General features: G+C 40.6%; 1 protein-coding gene across 2 annotated transcripts in view; it reads left to right on the top strand.

The window, feature by feature from the left end:
• Positions 1–17,104, top strand: part of TP53BP1 (tumor protein p53 binding protein 1) — an 87,087-nt gene that overhangs the window by 18,765 nt on the left and 51,218 nt on the right. For both annotated transcript variants that reach the window (XM_008016850.3, XM_008016848.3), the window contains exons 9-11: positions 483–612; positions 1,416–1,510; positions 4,779–4,987. In XM_008016850.3, coding sequence (XP_008015041.1) covers positions 483–612; positions 1,416–1,510; positions 4,779–4,987 — 434 coding nt within the window. The remainder of the gene's footprint in view (positions 1–482; positions 613–1,415; positions 1,511–4,778; positions 4,988–17,104) is intronic.

The following is a 17,104-nucleotide window of genomic DNA, read 5'->3' as shown; positions in this document are numbered from 1 at the left end:
AGTAGCTAGGATTACACGTGCCCACAACCATGCCCAGCTAATGTTTGTGTTTTTAGTAGAGATGGGATTTCACCATGTTGGTTTGGCTAGTCTTTAACTCCTGACCTCAGGTGATCTGCCCGCCTCAGCCTCCCAAAGTGCTGGGATTACAGGTGTGAGCTACCGTCCCCATCTAGGATTCTGGCTTGTAATCTCCAAGTTTAGGTCATGACAGAAGGGACTAAGGAACTCTTCATCTATTCTTTATTCAAGAAGCCCATGTAGGGGTGGTTAATGTTTACTCAAGATTTGTGCTATTGTGGTATTCCATTCGTTGTACTATAAATAGAAAACAATTTCTGCCCTTTTGGAATTTCTGCCCTTTTGGAAATATGGAAATATGTTGGAAATATGGATATTACTCTTTGCAGTACTGAATGGTTTTTGGCAACTCAGTAGTGTCAATCTGAGAAGTAAGTGCAACTGGAATTTCTTTTTTTCAGTATCTTCTGATGGTTGCTCTACTCCTTCAAGGGAGGAAGGTGGATGTTCTTTGGCTTCCACACCTGCCACCACTCTGCATCTCCTGCAGCTCTCTGGTCAGAGGTCCCTTGTTCAGGAGAGTCTTTCCACGTAAGTAAGCCTGAAATAGCTTATACCGAGGCAGTATGTGCCTGAGAGTCTTAGACTAAGACTGAAAGAGGCTAAACTTGCCTGCGAGTCTAGAATTCTTTTTGAAACCAAATGGTAGAACATATGCATTAGAGCTTTGGGGATGAAGAACTGTTGAAGGCAGATAAATCTGTTTTCCCATTTGAAAATTTTATAATAGTGGCCCAAAGGTTTCACTAAAAAAGAAAAGGCGCAGTTATTTAGAAAATGTTACACATCCAAAACACGCATTCTGCTCCTCTGTTTTACTTGCAATTCTTCTCGTTCAATAGCAGAGGGTGGCAAATAGTTGTTAACAGTAGTTGGATTTCTTTATCTCTGTGTTAGGGCAAAGAGGTTTGCTTGTTGGTTTTTTTTGTTTAGTTTTAGTTTTGTTTTCTAATTAAAATGTGCATGGTCTGTCTATTATTAGGCAAAAAAATGGAATAATTTTGTTTTATGTCTCAGTTCTGCAAATGAATTTATTTTCTAGCACTGCTCATCTTGCTTTTCAATCATGATGTCCTTGTGTCTGATCATTCACTTTGCCCTTACTCTCTTGTAGAAAAAGTTCTTATTTTACAATAGAAATGTCTGGTATGGGAAATAGTTATTGAAGTATTTTTGGTTCTTCCACCAGCCTCAGGTTGCTATTTGGGAGAAGTGCTGATAAGTATTTATCTGAATGCCTTAGATATTTTTTCCTGTTAAAAAGTAAAAACAAATACAGAAATGCAAAACTGTGGCTATGGTAAAATAACCTGTGATTCTCTCTTTATATAAAGGAATTCCTCAGATCTTGTTGCTCCTTCTCCTGATGCTTTCCGATCTACTCCTTTTATCGTTCCTAGCAGTCCCACAGAGCAAGAAGGGAGACAAGGTGAGCTCTCTTGATCTCTCTGTTGATCTCAGATTAGAAGAGGAGCAACACTTCTTCTGCCTTGCAAAATGTACTGCTTCTTTGTACTTAGGAATGCTTGTGACCTACACAATTCTGTAGGATTCATGTTTGTGTAACCTTTAGGGATAAGACCTACTGTTAAGTGCTGTCCTCAGTTCTTTGCTTTTCCTTCCTTTTTTTTTTTTTTAATCTAACCCCATCCCCCATTCTTTGCTTTTCTGGCACTAATTCTATTGAGATTTCTGTATTGTTGGCTCAATTTTTAAAAAGGCTCTGAAGGAAATTTTTTTTTGAGATGGAGTCTTGCTCTGTCACCCAGGCTGGAGTGCAGTGGCGTGATCTTAGCTCACTGCAAGCTCCGCCTTCCGGGTTCACACCATTCTCCTGCCTTAGCCTCCCGAGTAGCTGGGACTACAGGTGCCCGCCACCACGCCCGGCTAATTTTTTGTATTTTTTAGTAGAGACGGGGTTTCACCGTGTTAGCCAGGATGGTCTTGATCTCCTGACCTCGTGATCCATCCACCTCGGCCTCCCGAAGTGCTGGGATTACAGGCGTGAGCCACTGTGCCTGGCCAAAATTTTTGTTTTTGAAGTTGAACTTAAATGAATTAGTGTGGGGAAGAACTGGGCTTATTACTAATGGCCTAGTTGTTTCTAGCAACATGTGAACACATTTCTGGTGAGAAGGAACCAGCTTGTTTCTTGTGGTCCTTATAGGTTATTTTTGCTATTATTAAAATAGTTTTAGCATAAGAGTGGTTGAAAGTAGGTGGTAAACATTTTAACTTCATTCATTTACTCCTTTGAAGACTTAGAGATTTTATATTACTTTATTCATAAGAAAGCTTTCCTTTTCACTTACCTAATTTATCTCATTATTTAAGCTTCTTTTGCTCTGATCTAATCTCCTATCCAGTCATTCAAGATGTTTCTGAATTCCTATGATTTCTACAAAGCTTTTTCTAATAAATTCTATGATTTTCATCTTTTTACTCTTTCGTATACAAGTAATGGTTTTATTTATTGAGCACCTAGTATAGGCAAGGCATTATTCTAGAGGCATTTCTGTGGTTTTTCTCACTGAATCCTCACAAACATCCTAAGAAGGAGATGTTATTTTTATCCCCATTTTACAGATGAGAAAATGGAGGCATAGAGAGATTTTGCAACTAATGAGATGTAGAGGCAGAATTTGAACTCAGGAAGCTGCCTCTAGAGCCTGTGCCCTTACCTGTCATATATATGCCTCCTATTATATCCTTTCTCTGCTCTTGAGTAATATAAAACGTAGACATTTAACAGTTTTTCAAATGTAATTTATCAGTGATAGAATTTGATGTTAGGCTTTCTTCTGCTACAAAATTTGTCTCTGGCTGTTTCTCTTAAAATCAGTTGTAGGTATCCAGATGGACTAATAGCAGTCTAAGCATAACATGATTAGGTGAATTAATTCTACAAAAACCCTGGTAATACAAGTTAAGACTGGTTAATTCTTAGAACAGTTTCTTTTATCTGTACTGTGAACATTGAAAAAATATAAAAATAATTACATTAAATAGGCTTTCTCAGGCTGGGCACGGTGGCTCATGCCTGTAATCTCAACACTTTGGGAAGCCAAGGCGGGCAGATCACCTGAGGTCAGGAGTTCGAGACCAGCCTGGCCACCATGGTGAAACTCCATCTCTACTAAAAATATAAAAAATTAGCTGGGTGTGGTGGCAGGTGCCTGTAATCCCAGCTACTCAGGAGACTGGGGCAGAAGAATCACTTGAACCCGGGAGGCAGAGGTTGCAGTGAGCCAGGGTTGTACCACTGCACCCCAGCCTGGACAACAGAGCGAGACCCTGTCTCCAAAAAAAAAAAAAAAAAAATGCTTTCTCCCTGATTGTAAACAGTTAATATTTATTGTAGAAAGTTTGTTAAGTATATAGGAAATTAATGAAAATAAAAATCACCTGTGATAGTACACTCCAGATATATTTACAACTAGTATATTTGGATATATTTCAGTTTTCAGTACATAAAGTACTTTTACATAATTGGTATCATGTCGTGTATATGACTCAGTTTTCTTTTTTTATGTAACAGTATATTTTCACTTGTCAGTTATATTTTAGATTTAATGCATTTGCTTAATATGTGCATCAGTGTTTGTGAAACTATATGTGCTTTTTGTATTTATTTGTTTTTTTGCTTTTCTCTTAGATTATTAACCTAAAGCCTTTTTTATATGTAGTACCTGTAACATCAGGTTTTTAATGTGCTTTGTCATGGCAAGAAAGTTCAAAATGTGCAACAAAAATACTTAGCACAGCCATGGCAGTATATTAAAGGCCGGTAGCACCGGATCCTAGATTAGGTGTAGACAGGTAAGGTTAAGACTAAGCTAAGCAGCAAGGCTGGGTATTGAGGTTGCAGTTTGGGTAACTGGTAGCATGAATGTGAATTATGGGGAAAAGGTAAATGTTGTTAAGTAGTTTGTGAGTGGTCTAGAGGAGGCCTGTTTAGGGTCAAGTTGTAAGATAGGGGATAAAAATGATGAATCAAATACTTAGCTAGCCAGACTGACTCCAAGCAAGATCCTAGGTGGGTAGTATACTGTGGGAAAGCAGTGTTTCGTGTTTTGTGTGTGTGTTCCCTCCTAATTTGTGTCAGGATTAGTGTCTTCTCTTTCCTAGTTCTTTGATAGATCAGTGCTGATTGGCATTGATAGATTTTTTTTTTCTTCATCTATATTTGTACAGGCATCCATCTCTCTGCATTTAGCAATTGTTAATGCAAATATAATGAGTTCATAAATATGAATTATAGATGCTGTATTTACTTAAAGTGGTAACAAGTTCACTGTCTTTCAAGGCCTGTGGTAGACTATATGATGGTTAAATTAGGTAACTGTAGTTTGGGCTTTTCTTGGGCTTTTCTACAGGGAAGTGAAAAAACTGAGCTATAAAATCAGGAAAGGAGCCAAGTTAATTTAATATTTCTTATGAATGGGTGGGTAGCCCCAGATGCATCCAGTTTTGATCTATACCTAAAAATAGAAGCTTGGGCAGCTCTTCCAACCAAAGGAAGTATTGCTAGATTGCTAGGACCCAATCTACTATTATTCCATCAGCTTTTCTGAAAAATTGCATCATTATTTTTTTAGAGTGAAAATGTCTGTAATGTAATTGTTCTTAGTGGTGTTGGAACATGAGTAATATTGATGAGTGATATTTCTCAATTTGTTTTTCCTGTTTTAAACCAGATAAGCCAATGGACATGTCAGTGTTATCTGAAGAAGGAGGAGAGCCTTTTCAGAAGAAACTTCAAAGTGATGAACCAGTAGAGTTAGAAAACCGCCCTCTCCCACCTGAGCCCGCTGTATCACCACAAGCCTCAACACCAATATCTCAGAGCACACCAGTCTTCACTTCTGGGTCACTTCCTATCCCATCCCAGCCTCAGTTTTCTCATGTGAGTATTGTAAAAAGAGTTGTTTTTTTTAAAGCAGCATTATTGGGGTATAGTTTACAGACCACATAATGCACACATTTTAAATGTACAATTTTGTGATATTTTAGTACATTTACAGAGTTGTTCCTGGCTAACACAGTGAAACCTCGTCTCTGCTAAAAATACAAAAAATTAGCCGGGCGTGGTGGCGTGCGCCTGTAGTCCCAGCTACTCAGGAGGCTGAGGCAGGAGAATGGCGTGAACCCGGGAGGCGGAGCTTGCAGTGAGCTGAGCTGAGAGCGCGCCACTGCATTCCAGCCTGGGTGACAGAGGGAGACTCCATCTCAAAAAAAAAAAAAAAAAAAAAAAAAAAAAAAAAAAAAAGAGGCCGGGCGCGGTGGCTCACGCCTGTAATCCCAGCACTTTGGGAGGCCGAGGCGGGCGGATCACAAGGTCAGGAGATCGAGACCATGGTGAAACCCCGTCTCTACAAAAAATAGAAAAAATTAGCCGGGCGCGGTGGCAGGCGCCTGTAGTCCCAGCTACTTGGGAGGCTGAGGCAGGAGAATGGCGTGAACCCGGGAGGCGGAGCTTGCAGTGAGCCGAGATTGCGCCACTGCACTCCAGCCTGGGCGACAGAGCTAGACTCCGTCTCAAAAAAAAAAAAAAAAAAAATTTACAGGGTTGTGAAGCTGTCATCACAAAGTAGTTTTAGAACAGTTTCAAAGTCACCTAACATCTTGATTTTTTTTTTTATGTTTAAACTTTTTACAGTGTCTTTAAACTTTTTGAAAATGTTACTGCAAAATTGCAAAGGGACATAAATCATTATTCTACCTTAACACAACTGTTACTGTAATTTTTGTCTTTCCACATGCTTATGGTTTTTTTCAATAACTAAATTTTTTTGCCCATGACACAGCCACAGGAGGTCCTGACGATATGTGCCCCCATATGCTGATGTTTTTTTAAAAAGTTGTTTATATAGCACAACTTTAATTTTCTTTTTCCAGTTAACATTGTGTTGTAATAATTCTCAGTGTTTTTTTTTTTTTTTGAGACGGAGTCTCGCTGTCTCCCAGGCTGGAGTGCAGTGGCCGGATCTCAGCTCACTGCAAGCTCCGCCTCCCGGGTTTACGCCATTCTCCTGCCTCAGCCTCCCGAGTAGCTGGGACTACAGGCACCCGCCACCTCGCCCGGCTAATTTTTTGTATTTTTAGTAGAGACGGGGTTTCACCGTGTTCGCCAGGATGGTCTCGATCTCCTGACCTCGTGATCCGCCCGTCTCGGCCTCCCAAAGTGCTGGGATTACAGGCTTGAGCCACCGCGCCCGGCCAATTCTCAGTGTTATATTGTCTTCACTTATCCTTTCAAAAGTTGTGTATTATTTAAGTAGATGTGATCTCAGTACAGGATCATTCCTATACTTAGGGTATCAATATGGTTTTTAGTTTTCCAATGTGTATTTTCTTCTAAAAGCAAGGGAAAACTATTAATTTGTATAATTTTAAATTTAAATATTTAAAGAAATGAAATTCAGGTTTCATAGTGAGTTGAAAATCCTTAAATCTAAATGACTGTATTATATATTCAATCTAAATACGTATTCTTATAAGACCTTAAGTGGGGGAATTATTGTAGTTTTATTGGGAGAACTTATTTTATACCTTTCAGTTTGCAGGTGTTATAACAAGAGTTTGTATTTAAAAGTAAAATTTGGAAATGAATAGTAATGAACTGTAAATTTAGTGAGGAGGGGACAGTAGGAAGAAAGAAACTGGTTTGTTTTCTGGAGTTTTAAAACTTGTTTTGTTAAAGGATTCTGTTTTATGCAGTTCATTAGAAGCAATTTGGTGGCATTGTTAAAAATGACTCTAGAGTCAGAACTTCCTGGACTCACTCTTGGCTCTGTCATTACTACCTTTGTGACCAGTTGAAATTGAATCTTAGTTTGCTCATCAGTCAAATGGTGGGGATACTGATACTGTCTTCCTCATAGGATGTTTATGAAGGTTGAGTTAATATATATAAAATGCCTAGACTAGTGCCTTACACTTGGTAAATACTGCATATAAGGATAGCTGTTGCTGGCAGTAAAAGGGTTGAAAACAAGGTTACCTGGAGGTGAAATGGATGTTCAAACCATACATCATTTTTTTTAGCGTTTTTTTTTTTTTTTTGAGACAGGATTTTGGTCTGTTGCCCAGGCTGGAGTGCAGTAGTGCGACCATGGCTCACTGTAGCCTTGACTTCCTAGTCTCAAGCGATCCTCCCACCTCAGCCTCCCAAGTAGCTGGAACTACAAGCACGTGGCACCATGCCCAACTAATTTCTTAATTTTTCTTATAGAGATAGGGTATCACTATGTTGCCAGGGCTGTTCTTACTTTTAGGCTCAAGTAATCCTCCTGTCTCAGCCTCCCAATGTGTTGAGATTACAGGTGTGGGCCACTGTGCCTGGCCTTCTTTAGCTTTTATTTTTCTAAGTTATATGTAAAGGTAGCTGGGCGTGGTGGGGCATGCCTATAATCTCAGCTGCTCAGAAGATTGAGAGGGGAGGAGCATTTGAACCTAGGGATTTGAGAACAGCTTGGGCAAAATAGCAAGACCCCGTCTCAAAAAAAAAAAAAAAAAGTTATAAATCTGACCAGGCGCAGTGGCTCATACCTGTAATCCCAGCACTTTGGGAGGCCAAGGCAGGTGGATTACTTGAGACCAGGAGTTCAAGACCAGTATTGCCAGCACAGTGAAACCCAGTCTCTACCAAAAAGTACAAAAATTAGCCTGGCATGGTGGCAAGCACCTATAGTCCCAACTATTTGGAAGGCTGAGGCAGGAGAATCGCTTGAACCCAGGAGGTGGAGGTTACAGTCAGCCAAGATCTCACCACTGCACTGCAGCCTGCGTGACAGAGTGAGACCGTGTTTTAAAAAGAAATAAAGAGTTTAAGAATGAGCTGTAAGCACTGACAGAGAGCACTAAGATTTTTCCAACACTGATTTAAAGAAAATGGTTATAGATGTTTATCAGTGACCAAACAAGACATTTATGGTCTTTGGAAAGGTATTCCTACCAGTTGGTGGGAGCAGAGATAATTCCTGGCTACAAAGGGAGAACGGACATTTTGAAAAACAAGGCATTATTGAAGGAATTGCTCTGTTTTCAACATTTACCAAAGACCTTCAGAATTAGCCAAAAAATCAGCAATGAAAATTTCAGACAAATGAGTGATTCTGAACATAGTTCAGAGATTCTTGGAACCTAAGATGACTCTAGTCAGGTTTCTTTGAACTCATGTTTTTGTTTTTGTTTTGTTTTTTTGTTTTTTTTTTGAGACGGAGTCTTGCTTTGTCGCCCAGGCTGGAGTGCGGTGGTTTGATCTCACTGCAAGCTCTGCCTCCCGGGTTTACGCCATTCTCCTGCCTCAGCCTCCTGAGCAGCTGGGACTATAGGTGCCTGCCACCACGCCCGGCTAATTTTTTGTATTTTTAGTAGAGACGGGGTTTCACCATGTTAGCCAGGATGGTCGCGATCTCCTGACCTTGTGATCTGCCGGCCTCGGCCTCCCAAAGTGCTGGGAATACAGGTGTGAGCCACCACGCCCAGCCTCATGTTTTATCAGATGCCTCAACCAATGCAGTCCCTGCCTCCTAAAAAGTCTCTCAAGAATACCTTTAGTAGGCCAGGCACAGTGGCCCATACCTATAATCCCAGCACTTTGGGAGGCCAAGGCGGGAGGGTCACGTGAGCCCAGGAGTTTGAGAACAGCCTGGGCAACATAGTGAGACCCCATCTCTACAAATGGTCAAAAACTAGCCAGGAGTGGTGGTGCCCGCTTGTAGTCCCAGCTGCTCAGGAGACTGAGACAGGAGAATTGCTTGAGTCCGGGAAGTTGAGGCTGCAGTGAGCCATGATCATGCCACAGCACTCAGCTTGAGCAACAGGGTGAGACCTTGTCTCAAAAAAATAAAAATAAAAAACCTTTACAACATAGCTTTTAAGTTAAAGATTTGATTTTACTTAATAAGCATTTGTAAAACCCCAAAAATAAGTCAGATAGTTAAAACAAGACCTCTTCCTCTTCCTACCCAAAGATAACCACTTTTCATTCTTTATGCTTTTTCTTTTGGTATTTACCTCCATAATTCTACATAGCATGATTATATTTTCTTTTTCTTAGGCACAGGGTCTTGACCTGTTGCTCAGGCTGTAGTGCAGTGGAGCAGTCCTAGCTCACTGTAACCTCGAACTTCTGTGCTCAGGCCATCCTCCCACCTCAGCCTCCTGAGTAGCTGGGACTACTGGCACACACTACCACACCTGGCTAATTAAAAAATTTTTTATAGGGCCGGGCATGGTGGCTCAAGCCTGTAATCCCAGCACTTTGGGAGGCCGAGACGGGCGGATCACGAGGTCAGGAGATCGAGACCATCCTGGCTTACACGGTGAAACCTCGTCTCTACTAAAAAGTACAAAAAACTAGCCGGGCGAGGTGGCGGGCGCCTGTAGTCCCAGCTACTCAGGAGGCCGAGGCAGGAGAATGGCGTAAACGCGGGAGACAGAACTTGCAATGAACTGAGATCCGGCCACTGCACTCCAGCCTGAGCGACAGAGCGAGACTCTGTCTCAAAAAAAAAAAAAAAATTTTTTTTATAGAGGTGGAACCTCACTATGTTGCCCAGGCTGGTCTTGGAACTCCTGGGCTCAAGCAGACCTCCTGCCTTGGCCTCCCAAAATGCTGGGATTACAGGTGTGAGCTACCGTGACCAGTCTATTTTCGTAAAAAAATTTTAGCCATTTTCCAAGTATAGTTAAATCATAATTTTGTTTAGATTATTACTGAGTTTACATTATCGCTATGTAAACAGTTCACTGCAGAGCCTATGACATATTATGATTATTTTTTCATGTTTCTGTAATTTGTTTTCTCTGAAATTGTACTTGTGGGGCTTTTTTATTTAGTTTTCTGTGACTCTCATTAAATCAACCCTAGACTCTCCACCAATTGTCAGAAACTCCTTTCAGGATGTTGAAGAGCCTTAGACTTTCTGTTTCATCTTTTTGGAGAAACCTCTTTTGGACCCTCCTGATTTCTAATCTGTACTGTTGCCCTCTATTCCTGGTGCATAACTGTTACCTCCCTTCACTGTCATCCTTGGAGATTCTCCTTACCTGTCTTTGTGTTGGATACCTCTTGGGTTTCATATCTTCTTGCTTGGTTTACTCCCTTATTTTGGTGGGGGACATTGTTTAGTAGCTTTTATTCTGCTATCACACTTGATTTGTAGTTTGCAGGAGTATAGAATTCTAGATGGGAAATAATTTTCCTTTAAAGATTTTGAAGGCATTGCTCTTTTGTCTTCCAACTTCCAGTGCTGCTGTTAGGTATGAGGGCCAGGCCAGCCATGGTGGCTCATGCCTGTAATCTTAGCACTTTGGGAGGCTAAGGTGGGGGGACCACTTGAGGCCAGGAGTTTGAGACCAGCCTGGGCAACATGGCCAGACCCTGTCTCTACCAAAAAAACAAAACAAAACAACAACAACAGCAGCAAAAAACAAAGTGTGAAGGCAATCTGATCTTGACTTTTAGTAGGTGATCTGTTTTTTCTTTACTGAAATCCTGTAGAATTTTCTCTTTGTTCCCAGTGTTCTGAAATTTCCAGACCTTTGGGATAGGTCTATTTTCATTCATTGTATTAGGTACTTGGTAGGCCCTCTCAAGTTTAGAAACTCAGGTCCTTCAGTTCAAAGAAATTTATTTCTTTAATTTCTTTCCCTTTGTTTTCTCTGTTCCTTTTCTTTTTTTAATGGACTATCTGTTGTTTGGATGTTGAAACTCCTAGAATAGTCTTCTAATTTTATTTTGTCTCCTACTTTTGATCATCTCTGTCTCATTTTGTTCAACTTTCTGGGTGATTTCTTCAGTCATTAAAAAAACAGTGGCTATATTGAGATGTAATTCACATACCATTCAGTTTACCCATTTAAAGTACACAATCCAATGGTTTTTAATATATTAATAGAGTTATGCAACCATCACCATGATCTAATTTCAGATTAGTTTCATCACCTCCCCCAAACCCATGCCCATTAGCACTCACTCAACCTTTCTTCTACCCCTGGCTCTTAGAGACCACCAGTCTACTTTCTGTCTCTTTAGATTTGCCCATTCTGGACGTTTCATATAAATGGAATTATAAAATACATAACCTTTGTGAATGGCTTCTTTCATTTAGCGTAATGTTTTCAGGGTTCACCTATGTTACTGTAGCATGTGTCAGATTTTCATTCCTTTTTTTTCTGTTGATCTATCCTTGTCTATAAAAAATATAAAGGAAAAAAGAATTTCATTCCTTTATTTATTTATTTGTTTGTTTGTTTGTTTATTTTTCTTTTTGAGATGGAGTTTTGCACTTGTTGCCCTTGCTGGAGTGCAATGGCGTGATCTTGGCTCACCGCAACCTTTGCCTCCCAGGATCAAGCGGTTCTCCTGCCTTAGCCTCCTGAGTAGCTGGGATTACAGGCATGCGCCACCACACCTGGCAAATTTTGTATGTTTTTTTTTTTTTTAAGTAGAGACAGGGTTTCTCTATGTTGGTCAGGTTGGTCTTGAACTCCCGACCTCAGGTGATCCACCCGTCTCGGCCTCCCAGAGTGCTGGGATTACAGGCGTGTGTCACCGTGCCTGGCCTTCATTCCTTTTTATTGCTGAATAATACCATTGTGTGGATATGCCACAGTTACTCATCGATTCATCATTTGATGGACATTTGGGTTGTTTCCCCTTTTGGCTATTGTGAATAAGGCTGCTGTGTACATTTACGGACAGGTTTGTGTGTGAACATAGTTTTATTTCTCTTATGTATACTTACAGGTGCAATTGCCCGGTTCAACCATCTTTTAATTCTTCTCTTAGTTATTAATTTCTACTCTTGGGTTTTTAATTTCTAAATTTTTTTTCAGAATATATTTTTTAAATACAATTTCTCTTATTTTATGGATATACTATCTTATCTCTGTAACAGTATTAATAACAGTTTTCTCCTCTCTGGAATAGTCACTGTTTCTTCCAGATGGACTTTAGTTTTGTTTGTTTTGATCTCTTTCAAATTAGAGGCTTTCCTTAGATGTCTGGTAATCTTTGTTTATTTGTTGATGTTCAAGAGTGAAATATCAGACAGATGATTAATAGTTCTGAGTTGGTGGTTGGGTCTTCTTGTTTTTGGGATTTGCTGTAATGTGATCCGCAGGGACATTTTATTGGAAGTCCCATAATGTCAGTATCTTGATTTATCTTGGCCTGGTCAGATCCCTTAGGAAAATCTCTCATCTCCTATTTGTGGGGCATAGGCTTGGCTGCCATTGTACTAGAAGTCTATTAATGGAAGAGGGCTTTGGGTGGGAAGGGGTTGGGAGACAGGTGCAGGTTTCATTCAATATGTAGATTTTCATTTAATCTCCCTATTTTCAGCATTGTACTTCCTGATAACTGTACCTCTTGTCTGCCAGTCCTGGGACACTCTATTTTACGCTCTCCAGGGCAGAGGAGGGGCAGGGTGAGATTATGGGAGTTGGAACTGTGATATAACTCTGGGTGTTTCTTGGCTTTCTCCACTGCTGGCTTAGGAATTCAGCTTTCACTCTTCTGTTAAATAGATTACCTTTTTCAGATTTTTTTTTTTTTTGCAGTTATCTTTTCTTCTCTTTTTTTTTTGAGACGGAGTTTCACTCTTGTTGCCCAGGCTGGAGTGCAATGGCGCGATCTCAGCACACAGCAACCTCCGCTTCCTCAGCTCAAGCGATTCTCCTGCCTCAGCCTCCCAAGTAGCTAGGATTACAGGCATGCACCACCATGCCCGGCTAATTTTGTATTTTTTTAGTAGAGACAGGGTTTCTCCATGTTGGTCAGGCTGGTCTCGAACTCCCGACCTCAGGTGATCCGCCTGCCTCGGCCTCCCAAAGTGCTGGGATTACAGGCATGAGCCACCACGCCCGGCCTTTGTTCTCTTTTTCTTGAAATTTTGTGCTTAAGGAAAATCACTCTACCATTACTTAATGGGATTTCAGAAAACTCTGAATATGTGTATGTTCAGTTCTCCATTTTTGTTAAGTTCCCTACTTTTTTCATTATATGTCAAACTTGTACATGTTATTCTTAATGGGTAACCCTTGTACATCTATTATTTCTTTTGTACCTTGGTTCCTGGAGTCCAAGGCAACCTAATTTTGATGTTAGAAGATTTAAATATGTGTAAAGAGATTATTACTCTTCAAGAGAAAATTGGGATAAAGGTAATTTTGTCAATTTTTTTTCTTTCTTTCCTAATAAACTTGTCAATCGCATAGCCTCTTTGACCCTTTACCAGAATATGAGGGATGGGGAGATGATTAGTAGAACATAGTTTGATAGTTAACATTTTCTCATTCTTGATATATGTATTAATTTTGGTGAGGACAAATTAGACAATTAAATGTTTTCAAACTAGAATAGTGGTGGTGGTGGCACAACATTGTAAATGCACCAAATGCCACTCAATTATTTTATTTTTGTTTTTGTGTGTGTGTGTGTGTGTGATTTTTATTTTTTTTTTGAGATGGAGTCTTGCTCTCTCACCCAGGCTGGAGTGCAGTGGCACAATCTCAGCTCACTGCAGCCTGTACCTCCTGAGTTCAAGTGATTCTCGTGCCTCAGCACCCCAAGTAGCTGGGACAACAAGTGCACACCACCTTGCCCAGCTCATTTTTGTATTTTTAGTAGAGATGGGGTTTCACCATGTTGGCCAGGCTGGTCTCAAACTTCTGACCTCAAGTGATCTACCTGCCTTGGCCTCCCAAAGTGCTGGAATTACAGGCGTGAACCACCGCGCCTAGCCTGAATTGTTTAGTTTAAAATGGCTTAATTTTATGTTGTGAGTTTCATTTAAAAAAAGGCATTTATAGCTTTACATTAGTGATGTTTTATCTATGAGCCTTTGTAAAATGACTTATTTTTTGCAACAAGGGAAAAAATACATATTTCTTGCAGAAGATGTGGTAATGCATGGTGGCTTACACCTGTAATCCCAGTGCTTTGGGAGGCCAAGGTGGGAGGATAGCTTGAGTCAGGAGTGTGACAGCAACCTGGGCAACGTAGTGAGACCCCCGTCTCTACCCCCCACCCAAAAAAAAAGATTAGCCGGGTGTGGCAACGTGTGCCTGTAGTCCCAGCTCCTGGCGCAGGGGAGGAGTTTGGGTGGGAAGATTGCTTGAGTTCAGGTGTCTGAAGCTGCAGTGAACTATGATTGTGCCACGGCCCTCTGGCCTGGGTGACAAAGCAAGACCCCGTTTTGAAGAAAAGAAAAAAGAGAAAATAAGATCATTTGTTATTCTACCTAAGAAATACAACTCTTTTTTTTTTTTTTTTTTTTTTTTGAAATGAAGTCTCTCCATGCGCCTGGCAAATTTTTGTGTTTTTTTTTTTTTGAGACGGAGTCTCGCTCTGTCGCCCAGGCTGGAGTGCAGTGGCTGGATCTCAGCTCACTGCAAGCTCCGCCTCGTGGATTTACGCCATTCTCCTGCCTCAGCCTCCCGAGTAGCTGGGACTACAAATTTTTGTGTTTTTAGTAGAGATGGGGTTTCACCTTGTTGGTCAGGCTGGTCTCGAACTCCTGACTTCCCATGATCCACTTGCCTCAGCCTCCCAAAGTGCTGGGATTACAGGCATAAGCCGTCACACCTGGCCAACTCTTAGCTTTTTTTGTTATATGTTTATTAACTAGAATTACGTGAAGATTATATATGATAAAATGTGTAAAAAGAGTATAATGGCCAGGTGCTGTGGCTCACGCTTGTAATCCCAGCACTTTGGCAGGTTGAGGCAGACTGATCACTTGAAGTCAGGAGTTTGAGACCAGCCTGGCCAACATGGTGAAACCCTATCTCTACTAAAAAGTACAAAAATTAGCCGGGCGTGGTGGCGGGTGCCTGTAATCCCAGTTACTCTGGGGGCTGAGGCAGGAAAATTACTTGAACCTGGGAAGTGGAGGTTGCAGTGAGTGGAGATGGCGCCACTGCACTTCAGCCTGGGTGACGGAACAAGACTCTGTCTCAAAAAAAAAAAAGAAAAAAAAGACTACAATGTATATCCACATAATTTTTTACTAAAATAGAAACTTCTTGCTAGAGCCCAAATGTTTTTTGATCTTTTAGTGTTCTTCTGTATACTTTCATGTAGACCATAAAACATTCTATCATGTGATAGATCACAGTTTAAAAATTATTATCTTGGCCGGACGAGGTAGCTCATGCCCGTAATTCCAGCACTCTGGGAGTTTGAGGCGGGCAGATTGCTTGAACCTAGGAGTTCAGGATCAGCCTGGGCAACATGGCAAAATCTCGTGTCTACAAAAAGATCTAAAAAATTAGGTGTGGTGGTGTGTGCCTGTATTCCTAGCTACTCGGGAGGCTAAGGTAAGAGAATCATTTGAGTCTAGGAGGTCAAGACTGCAGTGAGCCATTATCGCACTACTGCACTCCAGCCTGGGCAGCAGAACAAGACCCTGCCTCAAAATAAATAAATAAATAAAATTCCTATTTGTAACCATTTAAGGTATTTCATATTGTTTCCTATTCTAAATAATAATATAGCAGTGAACCATTTTGTGGGTAAATATTAGTGTGCTTTCATTGATTAATTTCCCAGAAATGGAATTATTGCATTATGGCATATAGGATTTCAGGGCTGTTGTGTTTTCCTAAATTTCCATTCAGAAATGTTGAACCATTTTTTTTTTTTTCCCTTTTGAGACAGGGTCTCATTCTGTTGTGCAGGCTGGAGTGCAGTGGCACAATCACTACTCACTGCAGCCTTGACCATCCAGGCTCCCAAGTAGCTGTGACCACAGACGTGTGCCACCACACTCAGCTAATGTTTTTTTTTTTTTGCTAGAGACAGGGTCTCACTTTGTTGTGCAGGCTTATCTCAAACTCCTGGGCTCAAGTAATCCTTCTGCCTTGGCCTTCCAAAGTGTTAGGATTATAAGTTAGAGCCACTGCATCTGGCTTGAACCGGTTTATACTCAGTCATATCTGAGAGTATATGAATAGATTCAAACTTATGATCATTGTTACAATCTGATAGGATAAACAAAAATACCAGACATTGAAATACCAGAAGTTATGGAATATACAGAATGCTTGACTACTCATTTGATTCCTCATTCCCTTAAAAAAATCATAGGAAAAAAAGCTTGGGCATGGTGGCTCATACCTGTAATCCTAGCAGTTTGGGAGGCTAAGGTGGGCAGATTGCTCAAGCCCAGGATTTTGAAACAAGCCTGGGCAACAAAACGAGACCTTCTCCACAAAAAATATAAAAATTACCTTGCTTTGGTGGTGCACACTTGTAGTTCCAGCTACTTGGGAGGCTGAGGTGGGAGGATCAATTGAGTCCAAGACGTCAAGGCTGCAATGAGCAATTATTAAGCCACTGCACTCCAGCCTGGGTGACAGAGCAAGACCTTGTCTCAAAACAAAACAAAACATAGGAAATGAATGCCTGCCCATCTATGTCTGGAGTTTTACATCATTTACATTAGGCAAAATTACACACTAAATGTAAATTCTTATGTAAAAGCAGCTAAGTTTTATGTTATTGTCTCTTTAAAAATATTGAAGTATTAGTTACATAAAATTGTCATTTTACATGTATGTTTTGATGAATTTTGGCAAATGTGTACAGCTGTGTAACCATCACCACCATCAAAGTAGAGAACAGTTCCCTCACCCTAAAAAGTTTCCTTATAACCTTTTGTGGTTGATCTCCCTGCTGCCCAACATACTCCCTTCTCCTGCCCTAGGCAATCACACATCAGTTTTCTGTCAGTATAGTTTTGGTATTTCAGTAGTTTCAAGTCTGGGCAATATAGCAAGATCCCATTTCTAAAAGACATTTTTAAAATTATCTGGGTGTTGTGGCGCCCAGCTGTATTTCCAGCTACTTGGGAGGCTGAGGTGGGAGATTGCTTGAGCCTAGGAAATTGAGGCTGCAGTGAGCTATGATCTCACCACTGCACTCCAGAGCCTGGGCGACAGAGTGAAGCCTTGTCTTTAAAAAAAAATAAAATAAAAAGAATTTCATGTAATTGGAATCAGGAAGTGT

This window comes from Chlorocebus sabaeus, chromosome 26, assembly GCF_047675955.1.
Source record: "Chlorocebus sabaeus isolate Y175 chromosome 26, mChlSab1.0.hap1, whole genome shotgun sequence".
Lineage (NCBI taxonomy): Eukaryota > Metazoa > Chordata > Mammalia > Primates > Cercopithecidae > Chlorocebus > Chlorocebus sabaeus.
Note: the sequence above shows the minus strand (reverse complement) of the source record. Positions and strands in the feature narration are given on the sequence as shown.